Source organism: Aspergillus costaricaensis (assembly GCF_003184835.1).
Source record: "Aspergillus costaricaensis CBS 115574 unplaced genomic scaffold BO79scaffold_1, whole genome shotgun sequence".
In the NCBI taxonomy this organism is placed as follows: domain Eukaryota; kingdom Fungi; phylum Ascomycota; class Eurotiomycetes; order Eurotiales; family Aspergillaceae; genus Aspergillus; species Aspergillus costaricensis.
The window spans coordinates 319,483-340,326 of NW_020291801.1; the positions used below are offsets into that span (position 1 = coordinate 319,483).

At 50.9% G+C, this 20,844-nt stretch overlaps 8 protein-coding genes and 1 non-coding gene across 9 annotated transcripts; 5 read left to right on the plus strand and 4 right to left on the minus strand.

Annotated features, from left to right (window-relative positions):
- The first annotated feature begins 539 nt into the window (after window positions 1–539).
- Window positions 540–2,637, plus strand: BO79DRAFT_184407 (putative endosomal sorting complex protein TSG101). The gene is made up of 4 exons (XM_025680324.1): window positions 540–616; window positions 669–777; window positions 841–1,079; window positions 1,135–2,637. Exons 1-4 carry the CDS (start codon window positions 563–565, stop codon window positions 2,479–2,481), a joined length of 1,749 nt encoding a protein of 582 aa, XP_025544950.1. The 5' UTR covers window positions 540–562; the 3' UTR covers window positions 2,482–2,637.
- A 225-nt stretch (window positions 2,638–2,862) lies between these two features.
- BO79DRAFT_241676 (uncharacterized protein) lies at window positions 2,863–3,482 on the minus strand (the record flags this gene model as incomplete). The annotated part of the gene is made up of 2 exons (XM_025685148.1): window positions 3,336–3,482; window positions 2,863–3,241 (listed from the first exon to the last, which is right to left on the minus strand). The coding sequence occupies exons 1-2, from the start codon at window positions 3,458–3,460 to the stop codon at window positions 2,863–2,865; spliced, it is 504 nt and encodes a 167-aa protein (XP_025544951.1). The 5' UTR covers window positions 3,461–3,482.
- A 1,210-nt stretch (window positions 3,483–4,692) lies between these two features.
- Window positions 4,693–5,553, plus strand: BO79DRAFT_249339 (uncharacterized protein; the record flags this gene model as incomplete). The annotated part of the gene is made up of 2 exons (XM_025685770.1): window positions 4,693–4,866; window positions 4,939–5,553. The coding sequence occupies 2 exons, from the start codon at window positions 4,693–4,695 to the stop codon at window positions 5,551–5,553; spliced, it is 789 nt and encodes a 262-aa protein (XP_025544952.1).
- Window positions 5,554–5,837: 284 nt separating this feature from the next.
- On the plus strand, window positions 5,838–5,909 carry BO79DRAFT_t1. Its single transcript has one exon. It is a non-coding gene; the product is annotated as a tRNA-Arg (tRNA).
- Window positions 5,910–6,106: 197 nt separating this feature from the next.
- On the plus strand, window positions 6,107–7,589 carry BO79DRAFT_184410 (kinase-like protein; the record flags this gene model as incomplete). Its single annotated transcript, XM_025680325.1, has 5 exons — window positions 6,107–6,351; window positions 6,415–6,749; window positions 6,813–7,117; window positions 7,173–7,338; window positions 7,396–7,589. 5 exons carry the CDS (start codon window positions 6,107–6,109, stop codon window positions 7,587–7,589), a joined length of 1,245 nt encoding a protein of 414 aa, XP_025544953.1.
- Window positions 7,590–7,725: 136 nt separating this feature from the next.
- Window positions 7,726–8,692, minus strand: BO79DRAFT_162649 (uncharacterized protein). Its single transcript, XM_025679080.1, has 2 exons — window positions 8,424–8,692; window positions 7,726–8,362 (listed from the first exon to the last, which is right to left on the minus strand). The coding sequence occupies exons 1-2, from the start codon at window positions 8,556–8,558 to the stop codon at window positions 7,934–7,936; spliced, it is 564 nt and encodes a 187-aa protein (XP_025544954.1). The 5' UTR covers window positions 8,559–8,692; the 3' UTR covers window positions 7,726–7,933.
- Window positions 8,693–9,037: 345 nt separating this feature from the next.
- On the minus strand, window positions 9,038–10,555 carry BO79DRAFT_134430 (indoleamine 2,3-dioxygenase; the record flags this gene model as incomplete). The annotated part of the gene is made up of 2 exons (XM_025678019.1): window positions 9,038–10,213; window positions 10,265–10,555. 2 exons carry the CDS (start codon window positions 10,553–10,555, stop codon window positions 9,038–9,040), a joined length of 1,467 nt encoding a protein of 488 aa, XP_025544955.1.
- A 1,864-nt stretch (window positions 10,556–12,419) lies between these two features.
- BO79DRAFT_206016 (IscS subfamily cysteine desulfurase) lies at window positions 12,420–14,544 on the minus strand. Its single transcript, XM_025681891.1, has 2 exons — window positions 13,269–14,544; window positions 12,420–13,035 (listed from the first exon to the last, which is right to left on the minus strand). The coding sequence occupies exons 1-2, from the start codon at window positions 14,391–14,393 to the stop codon at window positions 12,613–12,615; spliced, it is 1,548 nt and encodes a 515-aa protein (XP_025544956.1). The 5' UTR covers window positions 14,394–14,544; the 3' UTR covers window positions 12,420–12,612.
- Window positions 14,545–15,537: 993 nt separating this feature from the next.
- Window positions 15,538–17,378, plus strand: BO79DRAFT_206017 (amphiphysin). Its single transcript, XM_025681892.1, has 3 exons — window positions 15,538–15,977; window positions 16,041–17,057; window positions 17,112–17,378. Exons 1-3 carry the CDS (start codon window positions 15,794–15,796, stop codon window positions 17,132–17,134), a joined length of 1,224 nt encoding a protein of 407 aa, XP_025544957.1. The 5' UTR covers window positions 15,538–15,793; the 3' UTR covers window positions 17,135–17,378.
- Window positions 17,379–20,844: the final 3,466 nt, after the last annotated feature.

Genomic DNA, 20,844 nt, shown 5'->3' on the forward strand with positions numbered 1-20,844 from the left:
ACGATAAGGGCGAGTCAGTACGGGGAGGCAAAACCGACTTTGTAGCAGCAGATAAAACTTCGTCCTGTAGGTACCAGTGAAGTTATGCATGACAGTGAGGTGACGAAAAGCCTTTGGTACTGCTAGTAGGATACAAGTACCATGATGTTTTGTTCATGATATCCGAGAGAATGATGCTTGTGATGCCACACGCTATTTAATGCTACGTAGCTTAGTACCCTATCCTTTTTATATCTTCCACTTCCAGTTATAGCACTAAACTTCTTACTACATTCTACTCTTCATCCGTTGACCCTGCACAATTCCCAAGTCACCAAAACATCCTAAAAGAGTTTATTTTCGCTAGGGTATAGATTTCAAGAATGATTGAGTATTGACAAGGTGATGATATAGATCAAGATGTCAGCGGGAGAAGTTGCGGGGAACTGCCGCGGCGGTGGAGCGAGGCTGCGAGGCACCAACAATGCCCAGTTAGTCTAGCTCCCACTCCCACTCCCACTCCCACTCCAACTCCAACTCCGCCATCCCACTTTCCCCATCATGCGCCTTCGCCCCCTCCATCATGGCTGCTGTGCCGCAAAGGACGCTTAACTGGCTGTACAGTGTCCTTATCAGGGTAGAGAATCACTGAACACGCGCCCATACAATCTTCCGCTGACAAGGGATAGGACCACTACGATCCTCGACAAACCTACCAGGACCCCAATCGCACCTACTATGATGTAGCCAATGTGCTCGGTCAATACCCTTCGCTGGGCCCCAGGACTGAAGTTTACAGTATGCCACTGTTCTGCGATCTTACTGCGCTCTTGCTGACCGCGTCTTTCCCTCGACTTCTAGCATACGAGAACGGTTTCTCTGCCCTCCTCCTCCAACTGACCGGCACGTTGCCTGTGACATTCCGCGGAACTGTTTACAAGTTTCCCATCACGCTATGGATCCCCAACACATACCCCAGGGAACCACCATTGGTTTATGTTACACCAACACAAGACATGGCTGTTCGTGTGGGTCAGCATGTCACTCTGGAAGGGAGGGTGTACCATCACTACCTGGCACACTGGGCTGAGGCATGGGAGGTTAGTCAACCTGCAGTCGTAATGCGCATGCCATATCGCTGACACCCAAGCTTAGCGATCATCTTTGATTGATTTCTTAATGATACTTCGTGAGGTTTTTGCCAAGGAGCCGCCGGTGAAATATAAACAACAACAGCCTGTGCAGCCGCGACCGCCGCCAGCGCAGGTACAGGCACAAGCACCTCCTCTACCCCCTCTGCCTCCGGAGCTCGATACCACAATCAATCGGCCCTCGCCTACCCATAGCGCTCCGAATGCCTCCCCGCAGGTAACTGCTCAGGTGCCGCCGCCGCCGCCCCCGAAACCTGGGCAAACACCTGAGCCACAACCACAGAGCACTCCGTCATCGGCGCGATACTCGTCTCCCCCTCCGCTACCCCCACTGCCACCGAAGGAGCATGATTCTAGGCGGCTACAGATGCAACCACAGGCAAGCATGGGCAGTCCTATGAACAGGCCACAGTACCCACCGGAGCGCAGCCAAGCACCTGCAATGGCATCCGGGCAGTATCATTTGCCCCAACAGCCGCAACACGTATCCCAGTCGACACCGGCATACCAGGCTGGGCCAGCGCAGTTCCGGCCATTGAATGGTACCCACGTTACTCGTCCAGAAGATTCGGGTCGTGGGCTTCCGCAACAGAATACTTACTACCTCGTACAACAAGCCCCTCCTACAGTCTATCAGAGACCTCCGCCACAGCAAGTCCCACCCCAGCCATCACCACATGCTGGACCTCAGCAAGCGCAGCAACCAGCTCCACGTCCCAAGGCAGAGACGCAAGATCTTCTCACCTCTCCGTTTGAGCTCGAGCTCCCCTCGTTCACGCCCACCGGCCCGGCGCCCCCAATCCCACCGAATCCTGAGAAGGACGCCCTACTACGCGCTGTTTCCAAGACTTTAGCAGAAACACTGCAAGCAAATGTCGCACAATCTGAGACTGCCGCTCAATCCTTGATTTCTCAATCCCACTCGCTGCATGCGGCAATTGCCACTCTTCAAGGCGAAGTAGCGTCGCTCAACACACTCAATGCGACTCTTCAATCAAACACCACAACCCTGCAGCAATCTCTCATGCGCGCAGATGGCGTCATCGCCGATGCGCAAAGCCGTATATCATCATCAGCCCCGTCATCGAGCACTGATCCCGTTGCGTCGGGTCTCCCACCGATCGACGAAGTTCTCGTCGCCCCGACCGTTGTCGGCAAACAATTGTATGACTTGGTTGCAGAGGAACGCGGTATCCAGCAGGCCATCTACGCCCTTCAAGCTGCGCTGGTCAAGGGTGTCATTGGGGTTGAGACCTGGTCACGTCACACGCGTGGGCTTGCGCGAGAAGCGTTCTTGAAACGGGCATTGATACGGAAGATAGGCAAAGGCATGGGACTGGAAGTGCATTGATGTTATGATGATGGAATCACTCTTTTTTAATTGCGAGACCTATGTAGACGGATCTGTAGATAGATACCCATAAGGTCGATACATGTTGGCCAGACAATGTACATAGCTTGGCGTCCGTAGTTGGTTTGAAATAGCAAGGTGCAAGACACTATTCCGTACGATTTTCAACAATCAGAAAACAGAAGCAAGATAATTCACTAGAATTTAAAGGAAAACCCAATGACCAAACGTTTTCAAATCCATAACCTTCGACAACTACCCGACAGTAAGCCATACCCACAACCATTAATTCCAACCCCCATTCCACCAAATTCCACTATGCCTATACAATCTCCAACCACCACCCCCAGTAACCCCATGCTGGTAGTTCAAACCCAAACCCTAAACCACAACCCCCCCAACAACAGCAACAGCACCAACCAACCCAACCAACCACCCACTCACCGAAGCAGAAACACTACTACCACCACTCGACTTCGTCTCCTCCGCAGCCTTCGCCTCACCCACCCCCGTCGCCGCAATCTGCCTCTTCACCTCAGCAAAGTAACTCTGCACGTCCGTCGGCAGCGCCTTATACCACTCGGGCGTATTCCCAGCGCTGAACTCACTCGCCATGGCAACGCGCTTCGCGGGCACGAAGAGCTGCGCGAGCGCTGTGGGAGGAACGGCTGTGATGACTTGGTGCACGACGGCGTGTGGTGGAGGGGAGACGCTCTCTAGGTTGGGAGGTGGTTGGGTTTGTGTGGGGAGGGAGGGCTTTCTGTATGAGATTATCAGTAAACATATACTAATCGCTGATTATGTGCGGATTGTTTAAGTTGGTTGGGTGGTTGGGGAGAATGGGTGGCACGAACAAGGCTTGCGCGAGAGCGACGAGGTTGTTGTCGTTGAGGTTCACATTGGGGATGGGTTCCGGGGCACATATGGCTGTGGTGGCTAGGAGGGTGGGGAGGAGGAGGAAGAGGGAGGAGAGGCGCATTTTGGTGGTGATTTTCTACTTAGTATTTGTTTCCGGTGGTATATTTGGTTTTGATGGTGAGTTGAGGTTGGAGGAAGTAGTAGAAAGAGATGTACTACTAGAGGGTGGAGTGTGGTAGTAGATAATAGTATATGGGACGGGATGGGTTGGGACTGACTGGGACAGGGACAGTTAGGGTGCAGGGGCACACCATCATATGCATGGGAACTGGTTCAACTTGGACCGAGATCCGATGTGTGAGGGGAATAAACGGATGGGATCGTCGTGGAGAAGGGCCCGGGCTAAGATTGAGGGATCTGCATACTTAGGGGAACTTCTGAAGCGTAGTCTGGGCTTTTAGTTCGAGACTCATTTTTAGAGTTGGTTTTTGCCCTATGCTTTTTGGGGATAGAGGGGACGGGTGTAACCTATTGTGGATGGGAGGTAGAAATAGGGTGAAACGGGCTAGATTTGGGTGGGTGTAGAATTTAAATTTTATGTTGGATGTTACTTTATTTTAGGTCTGGAAATGGTCATTGGGTTGAGGCGTGGCTCGCAATCTTCAGGTAGTGAAGCTTCGCGGTAGATCTCGAATCTTGTATGTCTGCGTAGGTGGATACTATCTTGGGATCTGGCAAGCAATAAAGGTTGACAATGTGTGACTTTTTGGTATTCTTTGTATTCGGCGGTTGCCCATGTTCAATGATGAGCAGATAGGGCTATACTCCCATCACTTTGTCCTCAGGGCCCTTTATCATTCACCATGTGAGACATACTACCGTCTACTTAGTACATGGGTCGCCAAACAGAAGAATAATCAGTAGTATAGTATATCCCATTCAATAATATATATACTAAGGAAGCTGCCCAGCATGTGCAGTACTTGGTACCTTATATCGTGTGAACCTCAACTCTTTTAATGAAGATACTCTGCTGGTGCATTAAAGGTTCTATCCCTACACCATGATCGCAGCTAAGCAGCAATGATCCACCACGTAAAGTACCGAGAGAATGGACAAGAAAAGGAAACGCCTCTTATTCATCTTTATCATGCCATCCACCCACTCATAACGTCGGATCATGCCTGAAGAGAATAAAAACTTCCCAGCAAAGCTCCGGTGCAGAGCGAAAAGCAAGAAAGACAGAAACGATATATTTTGAAGACCATCGATCTCGTGTAACCATAAAAGACCCCCAACATCCACCAAAGAGGATACGCAGATGCTTTACAGATTGTTGACCGCAGTCTAAAAATGGCCTCCACAAAACCCTCATCGCAAGTGCCCTGGTTCGAGATGGAGCCAGCTAAAATTGGGATGAAGTCAGCCGAAGCGGTTACAATATGGCTGCAAGAGGCCAGAATACCCTGTGCTTTCATTGGAGAGGTTGCTTTGGAAAGTTACGGCGTTGAGATTCCCTGCAGGCTGGTAAGTTCTGTTCTTCACCCATATCCTGCTAACATCCAAGAAGAAGAGAATACACTAACCCAACTACTGCAGGGAACCACCCTCATTGTCGCCGACGCAAAAGTACACGAAGCAGCCGAAGCTCTCCGTGCCAACGGCCTCGAGCCCTGCAAAGGAGGCGATAATTGCGACTGGGAGAACGATGCTATGACTGAAGAAGCGTCATCACCAGCGCCCTATCATTTTCACCTTGATCATGGCCCACAAGGTAACCCTCCGTTTTGGTGTGAGTCGCTCAAATTGTACAGGAAGTCAGATATTGATCCAAAGCTGCCTGATCCTGGACTGGAAGTTCCAGGGCCTCAGGATCGGAACTACATGGTTGTTACGGACCCTCGCTTGCCGCAACTGGGGCATTGGAAGAGGAGGACGTATCCCGTTCAAATCCTCTCAAAGCCACAATTTTTCAAGACAATGTTTAACCAAGCAGTCAATTGTCCTCCAGATGGATTGCCTGATGATCACCTCACCCCCTGGGAATGGAATGTGTTCCGGCTGAAACAGATGGGTGATGGTGGACAGCCGAACAGCCACATGGTCGAGGGTCTTGAAATGCCGGCGCGTCGGTACATTGAGCTCCTCGATATGGGAGACCTTAAGCCCAGCCGAGAATTCATCGCTCAGGTGAGAGGGGGGAAGGTGTTGTAAAGATGGTAGATTATCAAGGGATGACCTTCTGGTAGACAATATAGAGATAGTTAGAGAGTCAGTGCCCAAATGGATTGCTTTTCAACTTCTTGGTCTCCTTCATGGTGCCCAACTCACTCACCAAGGTTAATAGTATCTTTAACATGAATATAACTGGGGAGCTCTATTATATAAGCCCTAAAAGTAGTAGCCATACAATGGCTTATTCTCGACTAACTCGATCCTTAGCGCTGCCAGTACTTTTGGTTGATAAAGTCATAAATAGTCACCCAAATATATCAGCTGGCCTGCTGGCCCAATGGTAAGGCGCTTGACTACGGATCAAGAGATTGCAGGTTCGAGTCCTGCGTAGGTCAACTTTTTGCCTCCTCAGACTCCATCTGAGGGTCTTTTTTTTTCGGTCCCAAAATTATTGTGGTGGATCTGATTAGGCTTTCCGCATTCAGCCTAGCGCGCTCCTCCTGTAGACCCGCCCTGTGATTGCTCTGCTCTCATTGTCAACATTAACGGCTGATGATTACACGACCGTTTAAGACTAAACCTACCTCGAACCATGCTCTCATCGCTCCTTAGATCTCTACCCCAGCTAGGGCGACGCTGGAAACCCTTAGATTTCATCAACCCCAACTTCACTCGCATCCCCAATTGGCACCAGATAGAAGAAGAGACTCTCCCCGAATATACCGCCTCACAGTACTATCCCACACGTATAGGAGAAGTCATCAAAGACCAGTATCAGGTCATTGGCAAACTGGGATATGGATCTACTTCAACCGCGTGGCTTGCCCGGGACATGGAGTGGGGAACCCTCTTTTCTTTCTTCCCATAAATGAGTCTATCTGAGATACTCATACTTCATAGAAACCGCCGTTATGTTATGCTCAAGATATGCATCGAAGCTTCGTCTATGGGTCAGCATGTCGATAACGAGCTTAATATGTACAAATTCATGGAACAGTCCCCAACCACGCATCCCGGCCGCGAGGTCATCAGAACGTTACTGGATACTTTTTACATCGACGGCCCTCAAGACAAACATCGTTGCCTTGTGCACCCCCCATTATGGGAAAGCGTGCTAGCTTTCTTGCGCCGCAATCCAGTTGAGAGGCTACCATCCGCAGTCATTGCTGTTGTTCTTCATCGCTTATTTCTAGCACTGGACTTTCTGCATACGGAATGCAAGATCGCGCACACAGGTTTGTAGCCCGATATATATACCCGTTTCTATGATTCTCACTTTTTCTTTTTAACACTTCAAGATATCAAAGCCGATAATATCATGTTCGGTATCAAAGATGACTCAGTCTTCACGGATATAGAGGAGAACGAATCCCGACGACCCGTCCCGAGGAAGGAGGGCGATGAGAGAACAATATACATGTCACGAGAACTCAAAGTACCCAGAGAAGTTGGTGCCCCGGTTCTGTGCGATTTTGGTTCAGCCATGGTCGTCAACGATGAATATCAGAGGGTATTCATTCAGCCTCAGATCTATCGAGCACCGGAGGTGATATTAGGAGTTCCATGGACGTATAGTGCTGATATTTGGAATGTTGGATGCATGGTAGGACAAAACGATATAAATTTGTCCACAGATTTACTAATACTTTAGCTGACAGATTTGGGATCTATACGAAGGCGGTTCCTTGTTCACCGGGCAAGACCCTGTAGATGAGAGGTACAGGAGTCGAGCGCATCTTGCCGAGATGATTAATCTTCTTGGCTCGCCGCCTGCTAGTCTGCTTGCACAGGGGGAGCTGAGAGATAAATTTTTCTCGAGTGAAGGTGGTTACACCGCACCTCATGCGATTTGTCTCCTATTTACTAATTCGATGAGTATAGGTGCTTTTCTCCACCCGGAATTATTAACTGATCAGGTTCCCCTTGATGAAAGGGAAACTACTCTGGAGGGGAGGGCGGAGAGAGAGGCGTTCCTACATTTCATGCGGAAGATGCTACAGTGGGAGCCGAGAAAGCGCAGCTCTGCTCGGGAGTTGGCGGAGGATGAGTGGTTGCATAGTCACATGAGGTCCTAGACCAGTGCTTTTTACTCAAATGTATGTCTCGCAGTACTACATACATAGAACTCTCATATAATACTAGTATAATTGCCTATGTTACAGACCATTACAGTATAGTATAAGCGTCATAAAGATCAGCGCTCCGTAGTCTCTCAAGGCTATTGTTCTTTTACTCATGGTGCATACTTTAGATCCTTACTCCCAACCTACAAGGTCACTCTTTGAAAAAATTAAAAAGAAACAAAAATAGACAAAAAAAAAATCAATAACTCCATTCCCATATCAAACAGTCATGTCAATCATATCGTATCACATAACTTCAACTCCCTTCCATCCATCTCTCATCCGGAGGGAGTGGATCAATACCTCTTCTGAACCTCACTCTCGACCCCCCTCTCCCTAACCTTCCCCTCATCATGCACATCCCTCCACTTCCTCTCCTCCTCCTCATCACCCGTCGCTGCAGCAGCGACCTTCCCCACAGCTCCCTTAGCTCTACCCTCAACGCCCTCCTTCCAATCCCTCATCTGGCCCTCCGCCTCGGCCTGCTTGCCAGCCGCATTCTGCTCCTGACCAGCCTTCCTCAGACCCTCATTTCCAATCAGATTGCCTAGGGACTCCTTCGCAGAACCGACGGTCTGGTCCCAGCTGCCGTTGCTGCGCTGAGGGTGGTCTGTGGCCGCAGCGCCCGTGGCAGGGTCGGCGGTAACGGGTCCAAGCTTGGTGAAGTTGTTGTGGCTGGCGTTGTGTTCGGCTTCGCCGCGGGATTGGGTGGCAGAGCCGGTGGACTAGACGGAGAGTGTTAGTTTGTGGGGTTGATGGTGATGGGGATGGGAAGGGGGAACGAACCTGGGTGGAGGAGTCGCCGGTTAGGGAGCCAGCGGCGCGTTGGACCATGCCGGTTGCTTGGTCGACGTAGGATTTAAGGGTCGAGGTGGTGGTGGTGGTGGTGGTGTTGTTGTTGGGGGAGTCGGTGGAGGACATTGTGGTTGTTGGTGTGTATGTAGTATTGGTTCGAGAAGTGTAGTAGAGAGTAGGTTGATTGTAATGTAATGTAGTGTAGTAGTGGTTATTTGCTTCTTTGTGTAATGCTGTGTTGATGGTGTTGATGTTGTGGGTGTATTTATAGATAGATGGTGGTGGTGAGTCCGGGGTACATGACGTCAAACACCGACGTCATCGCCAGGCACGGCAGAGTCGAAGTGACACCAAAATGGATCCGCAACAGGAACAAAAGGGGCAAGGAGGCAAACAGGCAAGTGGGAATGACGTCCAATCTCTCATGCATTCATCAGTCTCGTCATAATCAAAGTATTCATCGCTCTATGTACATCGATCATCCCCCCTCGTCATCGTCATCGTCATCGGCTGTCTCAATGCTGATAGTGAAAACACCGACCCGCTCATTAGTGAATCATGAACAAACAAAAAACAAAACCATGCAGCATCTATTCCATGCAATGCTACCAATGACAAATGCCACCCTCACTGTCATCTGCTGCCCATGTTCCTGACAGCCCCACTACCTGGAGATGTCCATCGTGGTCCTCGTCCACTTTGCTCAGGGCCGCGAAGCTAGACTCCGACGGCCCTGTACTCAACAGCCGACGGGCCCATGCATCGATCGCTGGCTCGCCCGTCTCGTCCCGTGCTTGTTTCAGGAACGGGATCAAGGCTGTTCCACCCGTGCCCCGCAATTTCTTGCTGTCCGGCTTCTCGCCGTTTCGGGCGGTCGCCAAGTTGATGGGTCTCTTGGGACTGGTTGCGCGCGCTGGGCGACTGGATCGAGCGTCCCGAGACTGAATAATGATATAGCGGGATACGACTTGGATGTGCTTGTCGCGCATTGCCCGAAGCATCGACAGACATGCGTCGTATGCAATGCACAGTGCCTTGTCCGACCGTCGTGCTTCCACGTACTGTCGGATGTTGGCCACTGCATTGACATGCTCCAAGAAACGACGATGCGCTGCAGGCATGTATGTACGCATCTCCTGGATAAAACCGTGACGTGGTGCCCCAGCAACTCCCTCTTTCTCGTCCTTTATCGGGGTGCTGCTCGGACGCGTCTCCCCGGTCGGACGGTGCTCAATGCCCAGAGCGATGTCGAAGAACTGGATCAGTGAGCTCTGGGCGTTGCTACCACCGCCATACTGTCGATACTCGGGCTGCCCGTTTCCATAATCGTACAACAGACCATGCGGGAGACCGGCATCAGCCATGTTCTTGCTCCCAGCCAGGTAGGGCCGGATGCGGTGGTAGAACACGTACGGATCGCAATGCTCGTACATGCGCTCCAACAGCGACCCTACCTCGTCCAGCACCTCAGCAAGTCGCTGCAGGCATTCGGTGACTACCAGACTGTTTCCAGCCCGGGCCGCCGCAATTGCTTGCAGCACCAGCGGGATCGAGGGTGCTCCACGAGCTTCAATGGCCACTGAGACCAGGTAGAACCACTTCTCATCCAAAGACCCTGTGAATGTGTTGATGGTGTCCAGATTACGTAAATCATCGATCGGTTCCTCCGGGAAAATAGGCTTATAGTTCCACAAACACACCCCTGCATAAGTGGCCACGGGTGGCAGACCCAGGTGCTCGCAGACGTCGAATAGTGGGACGGTCAGCTGAGGCGGGATTTTCTGGTCACCAAAATTAGCTCAGGAACCACTTTGTAGCTTTGTGTCACCTACCTCTGCCGGCTTGCTGCCCCCCCACACATACCCATGTAGCATAAATACCAGTACGACATAGGCCCTGCGCCACTCGTTCTCCGACTGGAGATATGATGTAGACAACGTGGACATATGGTCGACCACCTCCCGGATCCTCCGGCTAGTCAGAAGTGCCTGCAGGTTGGAAACGATCCACTCCCACTTGGCATAATAAGGGTCTGGCAAGATCTCAAGCGGTGGCTCTGGAGGGAGGAAGCCATGGTCCGCCGAGATGCCGTAGTCCGCCAATGCTGGAATCGGAGGAAGCATGATGATGGGACGGCTCAAAACAACCTAAACGACACAATATACGAGTCGGGGTGAATGGAAATGCCCAAAGAGCCAGCGACGAGGCCTAATATTAATGTAGTAGATGCTCACGTGCGAGTGGGCTCACAGCGAGGGCAGTCGCGTAAGGTTCGCTGATTGTCCGGGACTTGACGTCGAGCGGAATAATATGGAAGCTCGGAGGAAGGAGAGGTTCCAGTGCCCGGACGTGAGTCCGGACAATCTCTAGGAAAGCAACAGTCGTGTGACGCACACACTGCGACAAAGCAGGCGAGATCCCAACCGACCAAGTAAAAGCTGACAAGATCGGACACAAACAGAAGTAGGTGTCGTGTCGGGCCTGTTACGGACGCCTCACAACTGCGATGCAGTCAGGAAAACAAGGCTTCGGTTGATCTGACCCAGGTCACAGCAAGACGATCAAGGCTCAGAGCAGGAGACCAGGCACGAGAGGCAACGCCAGGTCTGGTAATTGTCAGAAAAGTGAGGTTTGTGAAGGTCACGGGAACAACCGGGACAGATTTGGACACAAAAGATGGCGAGATGAGAGAAGGAAAGGTAAAAAAGAAAGGGGAAGGAAAATTTGCTCAAACTAAGCCCATCGTACAATGGTCCTCTCCCGAAGTTAAATAATCAGCGACCATTTTCCACCAGGACAAGTTCCCAGGAAAGCCGCGAGGACCGAATAGCCGGACGAGAGAATTAATCAGCCTGGCGACCCAGGGCCAGTCATTCCGTAATAACGGCGATTGTGTCACCCGGAAACCGTCGACCGACACGAAACAGGGGTAGAGCCAGCGATCGTGGAGGTAGTATATTCTGTACCCATGGTGAAGGGTAGGACAGTTGACTAGTCCGTGGATGGACCGTCGTGACCAGAGGTCAAGTGGGCCGGATCCAACTTAAGTGCAGGCCAGACGGGAGAGAGTAGAGGCGAATATTTTGCAGTGGCCAGGAAGACGGGCGGCTTTGAGAGAGAGAGTTTTGGTTGTTGGGGAATCTTGGTTGATGAAGATATCCGTCATATCAGCAGCGACGGAGAAGGGAGGCGTGAACTGTGAACCATCCCATGGGTAAAGTTGATGGGCGCAGGCGCATCTGGAGTAGATGAGGCCCTTGGGACAGCGCCAGCGGGAAGACTGGGTGCGAGCGAAAGGGGTGTCCACCGGATTCCAGTAGGCTGAGTGCTAGAGAATGAACCGGGACTGCGTGGGAGGGGAGGCCGAGTGCGAAATCGGGCAGTTAAGCGAGCTGGGGGGCGTATTCGCTCCCACCCACGCCACCCCATTCGGGTCTGCGGTGAGTTGGTCGGCCCCGTGCGGAGCTGCCCATCTTATTTCGACTTCCGACCTCGCTGGTTGGACAACTACTGATCTGCATGATTATCTTTAGTCTTTGACATAGCACCATTTCAAACCTGGTTCAATCCACCGGAGAATTTCCGTCTGTCTTTCTTTTTCCACTGAAGACGTGATTAGTGATTACCTCGGCGCCGGGAGTTCTCCGCGTCAAACGTCAATCACGTGAGACTATTACTACCACTACTATACAGCCAATCATACAGCACCTGCAACTGGCCCGATTCGGTGCCTCCTTCGTGAGTCAGCAGACATGGAAGCAATCACGGGATGCCAGCACTACTAACTAGATCATGGGTATCTATCGACATTACTTTCTCCGAATACCCATCAATACCTTGGGGGCATAGTCATGGTCCGTATATGCATGACTCGCTGAGAACTACAGGCACAAATCACTCAAAGTCACTCCAAAGGTCATCTTATCGTGCACAAGTACTATCCGTTGCCGATAAAGCGTCTGTCTACATACTACTCATCTCTCTAGGTCGGTCAATTGATTGGTCATTAATATCCATTTTTTCGTACAGACTGGACAGATCGTCATCAATCCTATAATGTTACACACTATATGAACGCCATCCCACCGCTGATATCTGGAAAAGAAACAACAAGTATGCGCCTGGTATACGACCATATGACCGCCCTCGCAGTCAGTCTTTAACACAGAAAGAGAAAGTTTTAGTGCTGGCTCCATTCAATCGAGTTCAAATCGATACCCTCCTGGACCATCTCCCACAGCGGGCTCAGCTCCCGCAGGAAGTGGACGCGGTCTTGCACCGCCTTGAGCACGTAGTCAATCTCACTGTCGGTCGTGAACCGGCCAATACCGAACCGGATACTGCTGTGGGCACTCTCGTCGCTGCTGCCCAGAGCCCGCAGGACGTAGCTGGGTTCCAAAGAGGCGGACGTGCAGGCACTACCGGATGAGAGGGCAATGTCCTTCAGAGCCATCAGAAGCGACTCGCCTTCAATGTAGGCAAAGGAGATGTTAACACAACCGGGGTAGTGGCGGTCAGGATCACCGTTGAGCGTGGTGTGTTCCATGGCCAAGAGGCCGTCGCTCAGGCGCTTCGAGAGCCTTGCGATGTGCTTGGAGTCATACTGTGCAGATTTGTCAGCTACTTTCTCATCGACTTCGCTGTCTCGCAATAAGCAAATGCAACAACCCGACTCATCACCCCTGCTACGGTCGTCAAAGCGCCATGGGGACACGCAAAGCGTGTCGCTACCCCCATGGCGCCTCAGTTAATCGATACATATTAAAGCTTATAATCATCGCGGGAACTTCTTGACTGGGAAAGGTTGAGTTTAAAAGAAGGAAAAGTGGAACGTACCTCCATGTCTTCATATGCAATACGGCAAGCCTCACCAAATCCGACTACAAGGTGGGGGGCAATGGTGCCACTGCGGAGACCTCTCTCCTGTCCACCTCCGGAAATGATAGGCTCGAGACGAACTCTGGGCCTACGGCGAACATAGCATGCACCCATACCCTTGGGGCCATAGATCTTGTGGCTGGAAATCGACATCAAATCAATGTTCAGCTTGTTGACATCCAGGGGGATCTTGCCCACAGCCTGGGCACCGTCGGTGTGGAAGAAGATCTTCTTCGAGCGGCAAAGCTTTCCGATCTCCTCCATGGGCTGAATGACACCAATCTCATTGTTGACAGCCATGATACTGACAAGGGCAGTGTCGGGACGAATGGCCGCCTCCAGCTCTTCCATCCGAATCAATCCATTGCTCTGCACGGGCAGGTATGTCACATCGAATCCCTCGTCCTGCAAGTGCCTGCAGCTGTCCAAAACACACTTGTGCTCAGTCTGGGTGGTGATGATGTGCTTCTTCTTGCCAGAGCGACCGAAGAATCTGGCGACACCCTTGATGCTCATGTTGTTACTCTCAGTAGCGCCGCTGGTGAAGATGATTTCCTTGGGGTCGGCGCCGATAAGCTTGGCGACGTGTTCTCTGGCTTGCTCGACGGCTTTCTCGGACTCCCAGCCGTAGGCGTGAGTTCTGGAATGGGGGTTTCCGTAGATGCCGGTAAGGTAGGGAAGCATGGCGTCAAGGACACGGGGATCCGTCGGGGTCGTTGCCTGCATGTCGAGGTAGACAGGGCGGGTGCCTTGGTCCATAACAGTCGCCTGCTTCAGAATGCCGGCGGTAGGGCTCATGGACGCATCGCCGGAGATGCCCGAACCAGGAAGGTTAACCTTCTGCGCATTAAGTCCAGTCTGGTTCACAAAAGCCTTCTGGTCCTGCTTGATGGCCGTGTCCACCGTAACCTGGGCATTTCCAGCCTTGGTTTCGGAGACGTACGAGCGTCTGGGGATAGCAGCGCTGGTGGCGACCACCCGCCGGGGCAGGGATGCCGTCAGAGAGCCATGCGGAGTCGACAAAAGCCGACGGGCGTAAGCCCGGGATGCCTGTCTCAAGGCAGTAGGGGTCATAGTAGACATGATGTGAATGAAATCTGCAACTGTACCATACACGATGGATGAACAGTTGATGACCAAGGGAAGATGACAGCAGGGGGACGACGAGTTCGCCCGGTGGGAAAAAGTTTGGATCCGGTTATATCATTGCCGAGCCCGCTAGGCCCGATCGGATTTATCAGATAGTCCGGCCATTTCCCCATTGGGGCTCGGTCTCGGTGTTACTTGGGCCCTTGATAAGGGGAGTTCACCAGCTTCCCGCGGAGACCAACTGCGACTACGGAGAAGTCGATTAGTGAGTTGGCTTATGTAGTGAGGTAAACGTAAGACGGGTCTAAGATGAGTCTATAATCTCCAGGAATCCTATGCTTGGCTCCCATCGCCCAATGCGCATGCCAATGTAAGAAGGCATGTTGAATTGATTGATCAGACGAAAGATCCTAGAAGGGATGACCGAATCCAGGCACACAGCTATGGGGCGCACATTCCACATTCATTGTGAGACAATCATTGAGTCCCGTTGATGTTGCTGGCCGACAACATTGTCATCGGTGAATTTCCCCGGATTTCCCACTGGGATGACCCAGCCTTATGTGTTGGCCGCTGACGGCTGACGGCTGACGAGCTGAGAAGAAAGCATCGTGACAACCAACGCTCGACCGATCACGGGGCACAGGACCATTGATGTGGCAGAAACCGGCGGAAAACGAGGGAAGAATTCTTGGGCGTCGAGGTCTGTGTTGACGATAGTGGCCACTAGTGCAACCGGATACTCTGGTGCCTAACAAACACCGCAAAAGCCATGGAGAATCTTTGCTGCTGCTGCTTCCGACACTCCGAGCCCCCCCGGCTGAATAATCGGCCCTACGATCCGACCCTGAGCCACATCTGGGATCGAAGTTCTTCAGGGGTCGGGAGAGAAGAAGAAGAAGTTCTGGAGCCTGGAGAGGGGCTGATCTTATAGATTTTTTTGCTTACTTACTATTATAGTCTCCAGGCTACTCCATACTATTTTTTTTTCCTTTCCCTTCTGCAGCCTTACCATTTGACCAGGAACCCAACTAGAACCAACACCCAAACACGAACAAGAAAGGGGGAGCCACATTGAAACTCAGCCACGGTGAGCAGGCAGAGCATTATGTCATAGCTCAGCCACGAACCATGGCAGTCTAACCGTCACCGGCAGCCAGTATTCTTTAGTCCTCACTAGTCCCTTTGCCGTGAACAAAAGGCACTTCCTCCCCACTTCTGGCCTACCACGAGATCCCTGGTCTGATCTGCTTTGGTTATTCAACTTCCTCGACGCTCCTACGCCTTTGCGACCGTCTCCCGACCCCTTTACACCACTTCCTATCACCACCACTCTCCTGTTCTCCTAAACCGAACCCTTCCGCAGGCGTTGGGCGACCTGCGGCCAATCAGAGATGAGTTTGAAGGGCTTTCAGAAGAGCATTGTCCGCGCTCCACAACAGTTCAAGGCCAAGTTCAATATTGGCGAGCATACCAAGGACCCTGTCTACCTGGACGCTGAGCGGCGGTTTCAAGAACTCGAAAAGGAGACCAAGAAACTGCACGATGAGTCCAAGAAGTACTTCGATGCCATCAATGGTACACACGGATCCCCCCGTCTCGCAGCTACCCCTCCTTTTTGCTGACTGACCTTTTTTCTAGGCATGCTGAACCACCAAATCGGATTCTCCAAAGCGATGACGGAGCTCTACAAACCCATCTCCGGTCGTGCTTCTGACCCTAGCTCCTATACAATCGAGGGCAATCCGGAGGGTATCCGGGCATGTGAGGAATACGAGGCGATTGTGCGGGACCTCCAAGAATCGCTGGTGCCCGAGTTAGAGATGATCGACACCCGCGTCATCAGCCCTGCACAGCAGCTATTGGAGGTAATCAAGGTGATCCGCAAAGTCGCGGTGAAGCGAGACCACAAGAAACTGGACTACGACCGCCACAAGAACTCACTCAAGAAGCTGCAGGATAAAAAGGACAAGTCGCTGAAGGATGAGAAGGCGCTCTACAAGGCTGAAAATGATGTGGAGCAAGCGACACAGGATTACAACTACTACAATGACCTGCTCAAGGACGAGCTGCCCAAGCTGTTCGCCCTGGAGGCCGAATTCATCCGTCCTCTGTTCCAGTCCTTCTACTACATGCAACTGAACGTCTTCTACACACTACACGAGCGAATGCAGGGCATCAATATCGGCTACTTCGATCTGAACCTGGACATCGAGGAAGCGTTCGAGAACAAGCGCGGAGACGTCAAGGAGCGCGCCGAAGAGCTCAGCATCGTCCATTTCAAAGCCACGGGCGGGCGCAAACCCGGCTCGAAGCTTACCCCCAAGGACAAATTGGCGCAAGAGGGCAAGAGTGGTTACGCCTCACGTCAGCGAGATCCCGATGTTGTCGAAAACCCCCCGCCGCCTTACTCTGCCACTGCAGGCAGCAGCTTTACCGCCGCCGCGAAGAGCAAGCCCGCCCCTCCGCCCCCGAAACCTAAGCCCGCTCGATTCAGCGCTCCCGTCGAAACGGTCACCGCACTATATGACTACGAGGCCCAGGCGCACGGCGATCTGAGCTTCTCCGCCGGTGATGTCATCGAGATCACACAGCGAACGGATAACCAGAATGAGTGGTGGAGCGGCCGTGTTGACGGACGAGAGGGACAATTTCCTGGTAAGCATGACCGTGGTCATTATTGAGAACTAGCTTGCTAACTCGTGTACCCAGCAAACTACGTCCAGCTGAACTAGCATTATGCTATAGCTATATAATATCCTTATTCCTGACTCGTCAATGTCATCACTGGTTACCTGGAGTTTTCGGAGTGCCATGGTATCACTTGACAAGTAGGAATTGCCAGTCGTTCTTTTATTCTTGCCATAGAGCGTTGCATGATGATGACCGTTCGTTGTACATATTGATAATATCGAGGTTGTTTATTCCTACTGCATATCAACCATTACTTTGGTTTCTATAGAACTTCGGAAGTATTTCAATCCATTCCTACACATATTTTACTAGACGCCGTGATATGTTATTCATCTTGGTTATCACGTAGACGAAAAGCAACCGCAGTGAGAGAGATATGGGGTTTGGAATGATGCTGTCCATCCAAGCCTTCTATCAAGGAGCTTGGTCCTTGAGAAATTCGGTCACTCTAGTGTATGATAGTAAACTTTTGGCTCCGAAATCTGGCCATCACGGGAGTCATGTTACTGTCAAATTGTGCAAATTCTCAACCTTTTGCAGTTTGTAAACCATTAACAGACGTCACGGCTCTATACATTGTGATGCTATTGGACCTGGAGAGAAGCAGGGCGGATGTCACTCGTGACTACTAAAGGAAGTCGACTCTAGCTTCCAGACGTCGGGCCCAACAGCTTTTCTCTTGCGTACCATGCATGGGTCCCTGAAGAGACCATATGGCTCCGAGGGATTGCTGGGTTTATCAAGGTTTCAAGCATGAACAAGCACCGGACTCCGAATCGCATATTGGGGGAAATGTAATTAAGCTCGGTTTTTTGGGCTCTTAGGCATCGTGAAGCACGTAGTAGTATCCTTGGCGGCCTAATGTCTTTCATGCTTCGCGTTGGAAATGGTAGAAGTCGTTATATCAAGATAAGATTTCATAGGCTCAGCCAAGAGCTTGTGGGTTATCGCCGGCGCAGAAGCGGCATGATTCAACACAGAGTACTCGGTGCAGCTTGTTCAACGACTTTATAGGAGATCTTAGAGAGATAGGATAGTATTCTATCACAACCGGGGGGCTCGGTGAAGAGCGCCACGGTTCATCAAACTTCCCAACAAACGTGACAGAGATAGAAGCGGTGTAGACGTATAGACATTCGTCTTTCACTCCAGAAGTGGCAAGGATGGCGACCTTCAAATTCTTCAGCAAGCCTTGATAATATATCTGTATGATGTGTTACATACCCTAAGACACTGGCCACAGTAATGGGGGCTTCGGTCGGTGCCGCAACGAGGTGGGGTGCTAGGAGATGTGCTGTTGGCTGTGTGTCCATCGTCACGTTTCATGATTGAGCACTCAGCAGCTTCTTCGTCGTGCTGCTCAGTTCTCTGCCTGTGCCGCCGCTGCTCTTGGGCAAGCGCGATTAATATTCCCATTATATATGGATCTTCGACAGTATTTTCTGGCTGAAGAGATCGCAGCTTTTTATCACATGTCCTAAACACGGGCTCATTGAATCCCTTTCCCGGTGAGTTGTGTACGAACTTGCTCCGACGGTATTATATTCCATCGAATGTGACATAGGCGAGAGATGGGCCAGTGGAGTTGCGGGAGAATACGCCCTCTGTCCAAACACTCGCGACAGGCTGCAGGCGGAAGTAGAAAGACAAAGATTCATAGCTGTGGTGGCTGTTAGCAAGGTCGGTCGAGGGCAGGCATCAAAGTCAACTGCCTGAGACGGGAGAAACCATAGGCGCCAACTATTTCTTTGATAGCCGTTTTCTTGACCTCCAACGTCCTTCGCCCTGCAAACTGCAACATTGCACGACGAAGGTCTGCAGGCAGATTTGGTTTTTGAAGATCGTGAACGGGCGAATCCGATAACATGACTTGCTAGTGTGGGCGATTCTTCCTTTTGCTGGTCTTCAGACTGAACCCGCAACCCAAGAGCCGTAGATGTCTCATAGTCCAGGCTACCGGAGGGACATAGAGGCGGTCTCGACTGTTATCGCGTAGAATTGAATCAATCGAATTGGGCTCGATTGACCATCTTATCGTTGGTTGCGGCCTGAAGTGACCGCGAGGCCGTACAGAAGGACACTGGGGATCGTCAATGGCCTTGCGCTTGAGTGTATCTGACATATCGTAGCATGATTTCATTGTAAACCCTAGCCAATTTAAGGGATGTGCTGGCCGCCTGCGAGTTAACCCAAAATTGAAGTAGGTTTGACGCGTCAGTAATAAAAGGCGTCTGGAAGCCAGGCCCAAATGTCACGGGGTCACGTGCATAGATACTATAGATCCAATGGCACTTAATTTGATACTATTGATCGATTAGCAAAGGTATGTATGTCAAATTGTGTTATAGTGGGTTCCTCGTTGCCAGGACAATTACATTCTTGTGTTCTGTCCACTTCAGATTTGGAGTGGACTACACTGTATACATAGACGCCACGAATAAGACAGCACAAAGTGACCTCGCTGCAAATGAAGACAATTACAACTTCCAGAACCATATACATAGTACGACGTTGTTCAACCTTAAAATACCCACTGGCAGAAAATCTACCCTATGTCATATCATGGCGCATATCAAATGGCAAGACAGGCGGGACATTGTCTTCTGACTTGAAGATATATGTGACCAAGATGAACTCGGGGATGGTGACGATACCTCTAGCCACTGTAGAGGTTACTTCTAGCTATAGTGAGGTTTTTCTAGAATTTTAGCACACCGTTAAAGACCCTGTTACTCGGAGCTTCTGATATGTTACAATTAAAACCCTGCGACAAAGCTTAGATGAGAATAATGATTCTTGGGACGACCCTCACATATCCAATGTGTATGTTGTTGTTGTTGCAGTATAGCGACGAGGAAGCAAAACTTGGGAATTTCATGATATCCACGTCCAAGTATCCTGTTAGAGAGCTACAGAGCTCTAGTTGTGACTCTAACGGCACATACTTGAACGCTCGAATGATATCTCGTAGTTAACCAGCGCTGGCTGCACTCATGATCGATGAGGAAACGGACGGAGTAGGCAGATCACCTGCCTATCTATTCACCCCTATTGAAAACTCTGCCTGTTAATTCAGCAGTTCTGTAATTAGGATCTTATCCTTATTGTGCCGTGTCGGCTCTCGTTGAAAGCAGTATTCACAACCGGATGCTCTCTAGAGATGCTGCAGCCTGCAGAATACCGCAAGACTCAAAATCGCTAGAAGGAAACTTTGCTGCGAGTAAAAGTATTCTTAGCGTTACCTTGGCTGGATTATCACTGCAAGAAAATCGTTTAGTTGTCTCACCATTGCTGTTTCACCAAACCAACAATCTCAAGCCATCCAAAATATGGGCATTTCCCCTTTATAACATCAATCACCCCATACACGTCCATCATTCCCATCAAAGATAAGACTAAAACATATCCAAAATAGTCCAGTCTCACCAGAGCGATCACCCTGAAACTGCACATCGCGTTCATCTTCTAGAACCGCCGTTGCTAAGTATAGCAAGAGCCGCCCGAACCCAATAATGAGAACCCACCACGAGGCCCAAAAAAGAGCCTTCACTCAACCCAGGTACTTAAAACATCCTTATTCCCACAACACTCTAGCTCCAAACATAGCTAATTTCCCATTGACAATCACCATCACACTAATCGAGGAAGCAGCACTTCAAAATTGGTGAAAGGAAAAGAAACATGGCACTTTGCGCACAAGCCAAGAACGGCCAGAACCGCAACCACACCAAGAACAAGCTAGCTGCCACCA

Excerpts from the sequence above, each read along its gene's own strand:
- BO79DRAFT_206017 (XM_025681892.1), top strand. The coding sequence starts at position 15,794 with ATGAGTTTGAAGGGCTTTCAGAAGAGCATTGTCCGCGCTCCACAACAG. Across the intron at positions 15,978-16,040 it reads GTACTTCGATGCCATCAATG|GCATGCTGAACCACCAAATC; the intron begins GTACACACGGAT and ends CCTTTTTTCTAG. Across the intron at positions 17,058-17,111 it reads ACGAGAGGGACAATTTCCTG|CAAACTACGTCCAGCTGAAC; the intron begins GTAAGCATGACC and ends TCGTGTACCCAG.
- BO79DRAFT_206016 (XM_025681891.1), bottom strand. The coding sequence starts at position 14,393 with ATGTCTACTATGACCCCTACTGCCTTGAGACAGGCATCCCGGGCTTAC. Across the intron at positions 13,036-13,268 it reads TTGCATATGAAGACATGGAG|TATGACTCCAAGCACATCGC; the intron begins GTACGTTCCACT and ends AAATCTGCACAG.
- BO79DRAFT_162649 (XM_025679080.1), bottom strand. The coding sequence starts at position 8,558 with ATGTCCTCCACCGACTCCCCCAACAACAACACCACCACCACCACCACC. Across the intron at positions 8,363-8,423 it reads CCGGCGACTCCTCCACCCAG|TCCACCGGCTCTGCCACCCA; the intron begins GTTCGTTCCCCC and ends CTCTCCGTCTAG.
- BO79DRAFT_184407 (XM_025680324.1), top strand. The coding sequence starts at position 563 with ATGGCTGCTGTGCCGCAAAGGACGCTTAACTGGCTGTACAGTGTCCTT. Across the intron at positions 778-840 it reads CCCCAGGACTGAAGTTTACA|CATACGAGAACGGTTTCTCT; the intron begins GTATGCCACTGT and ends CTCGACTTCTAG. Across the intron at positions 1,080-1,134 it reads ACTGGGCTGAGGCATGGGAG|CGATCATCTTTGATTGATTT; the intron begins GTTAGTCAACCT and ends ACCCAAGCTTAG.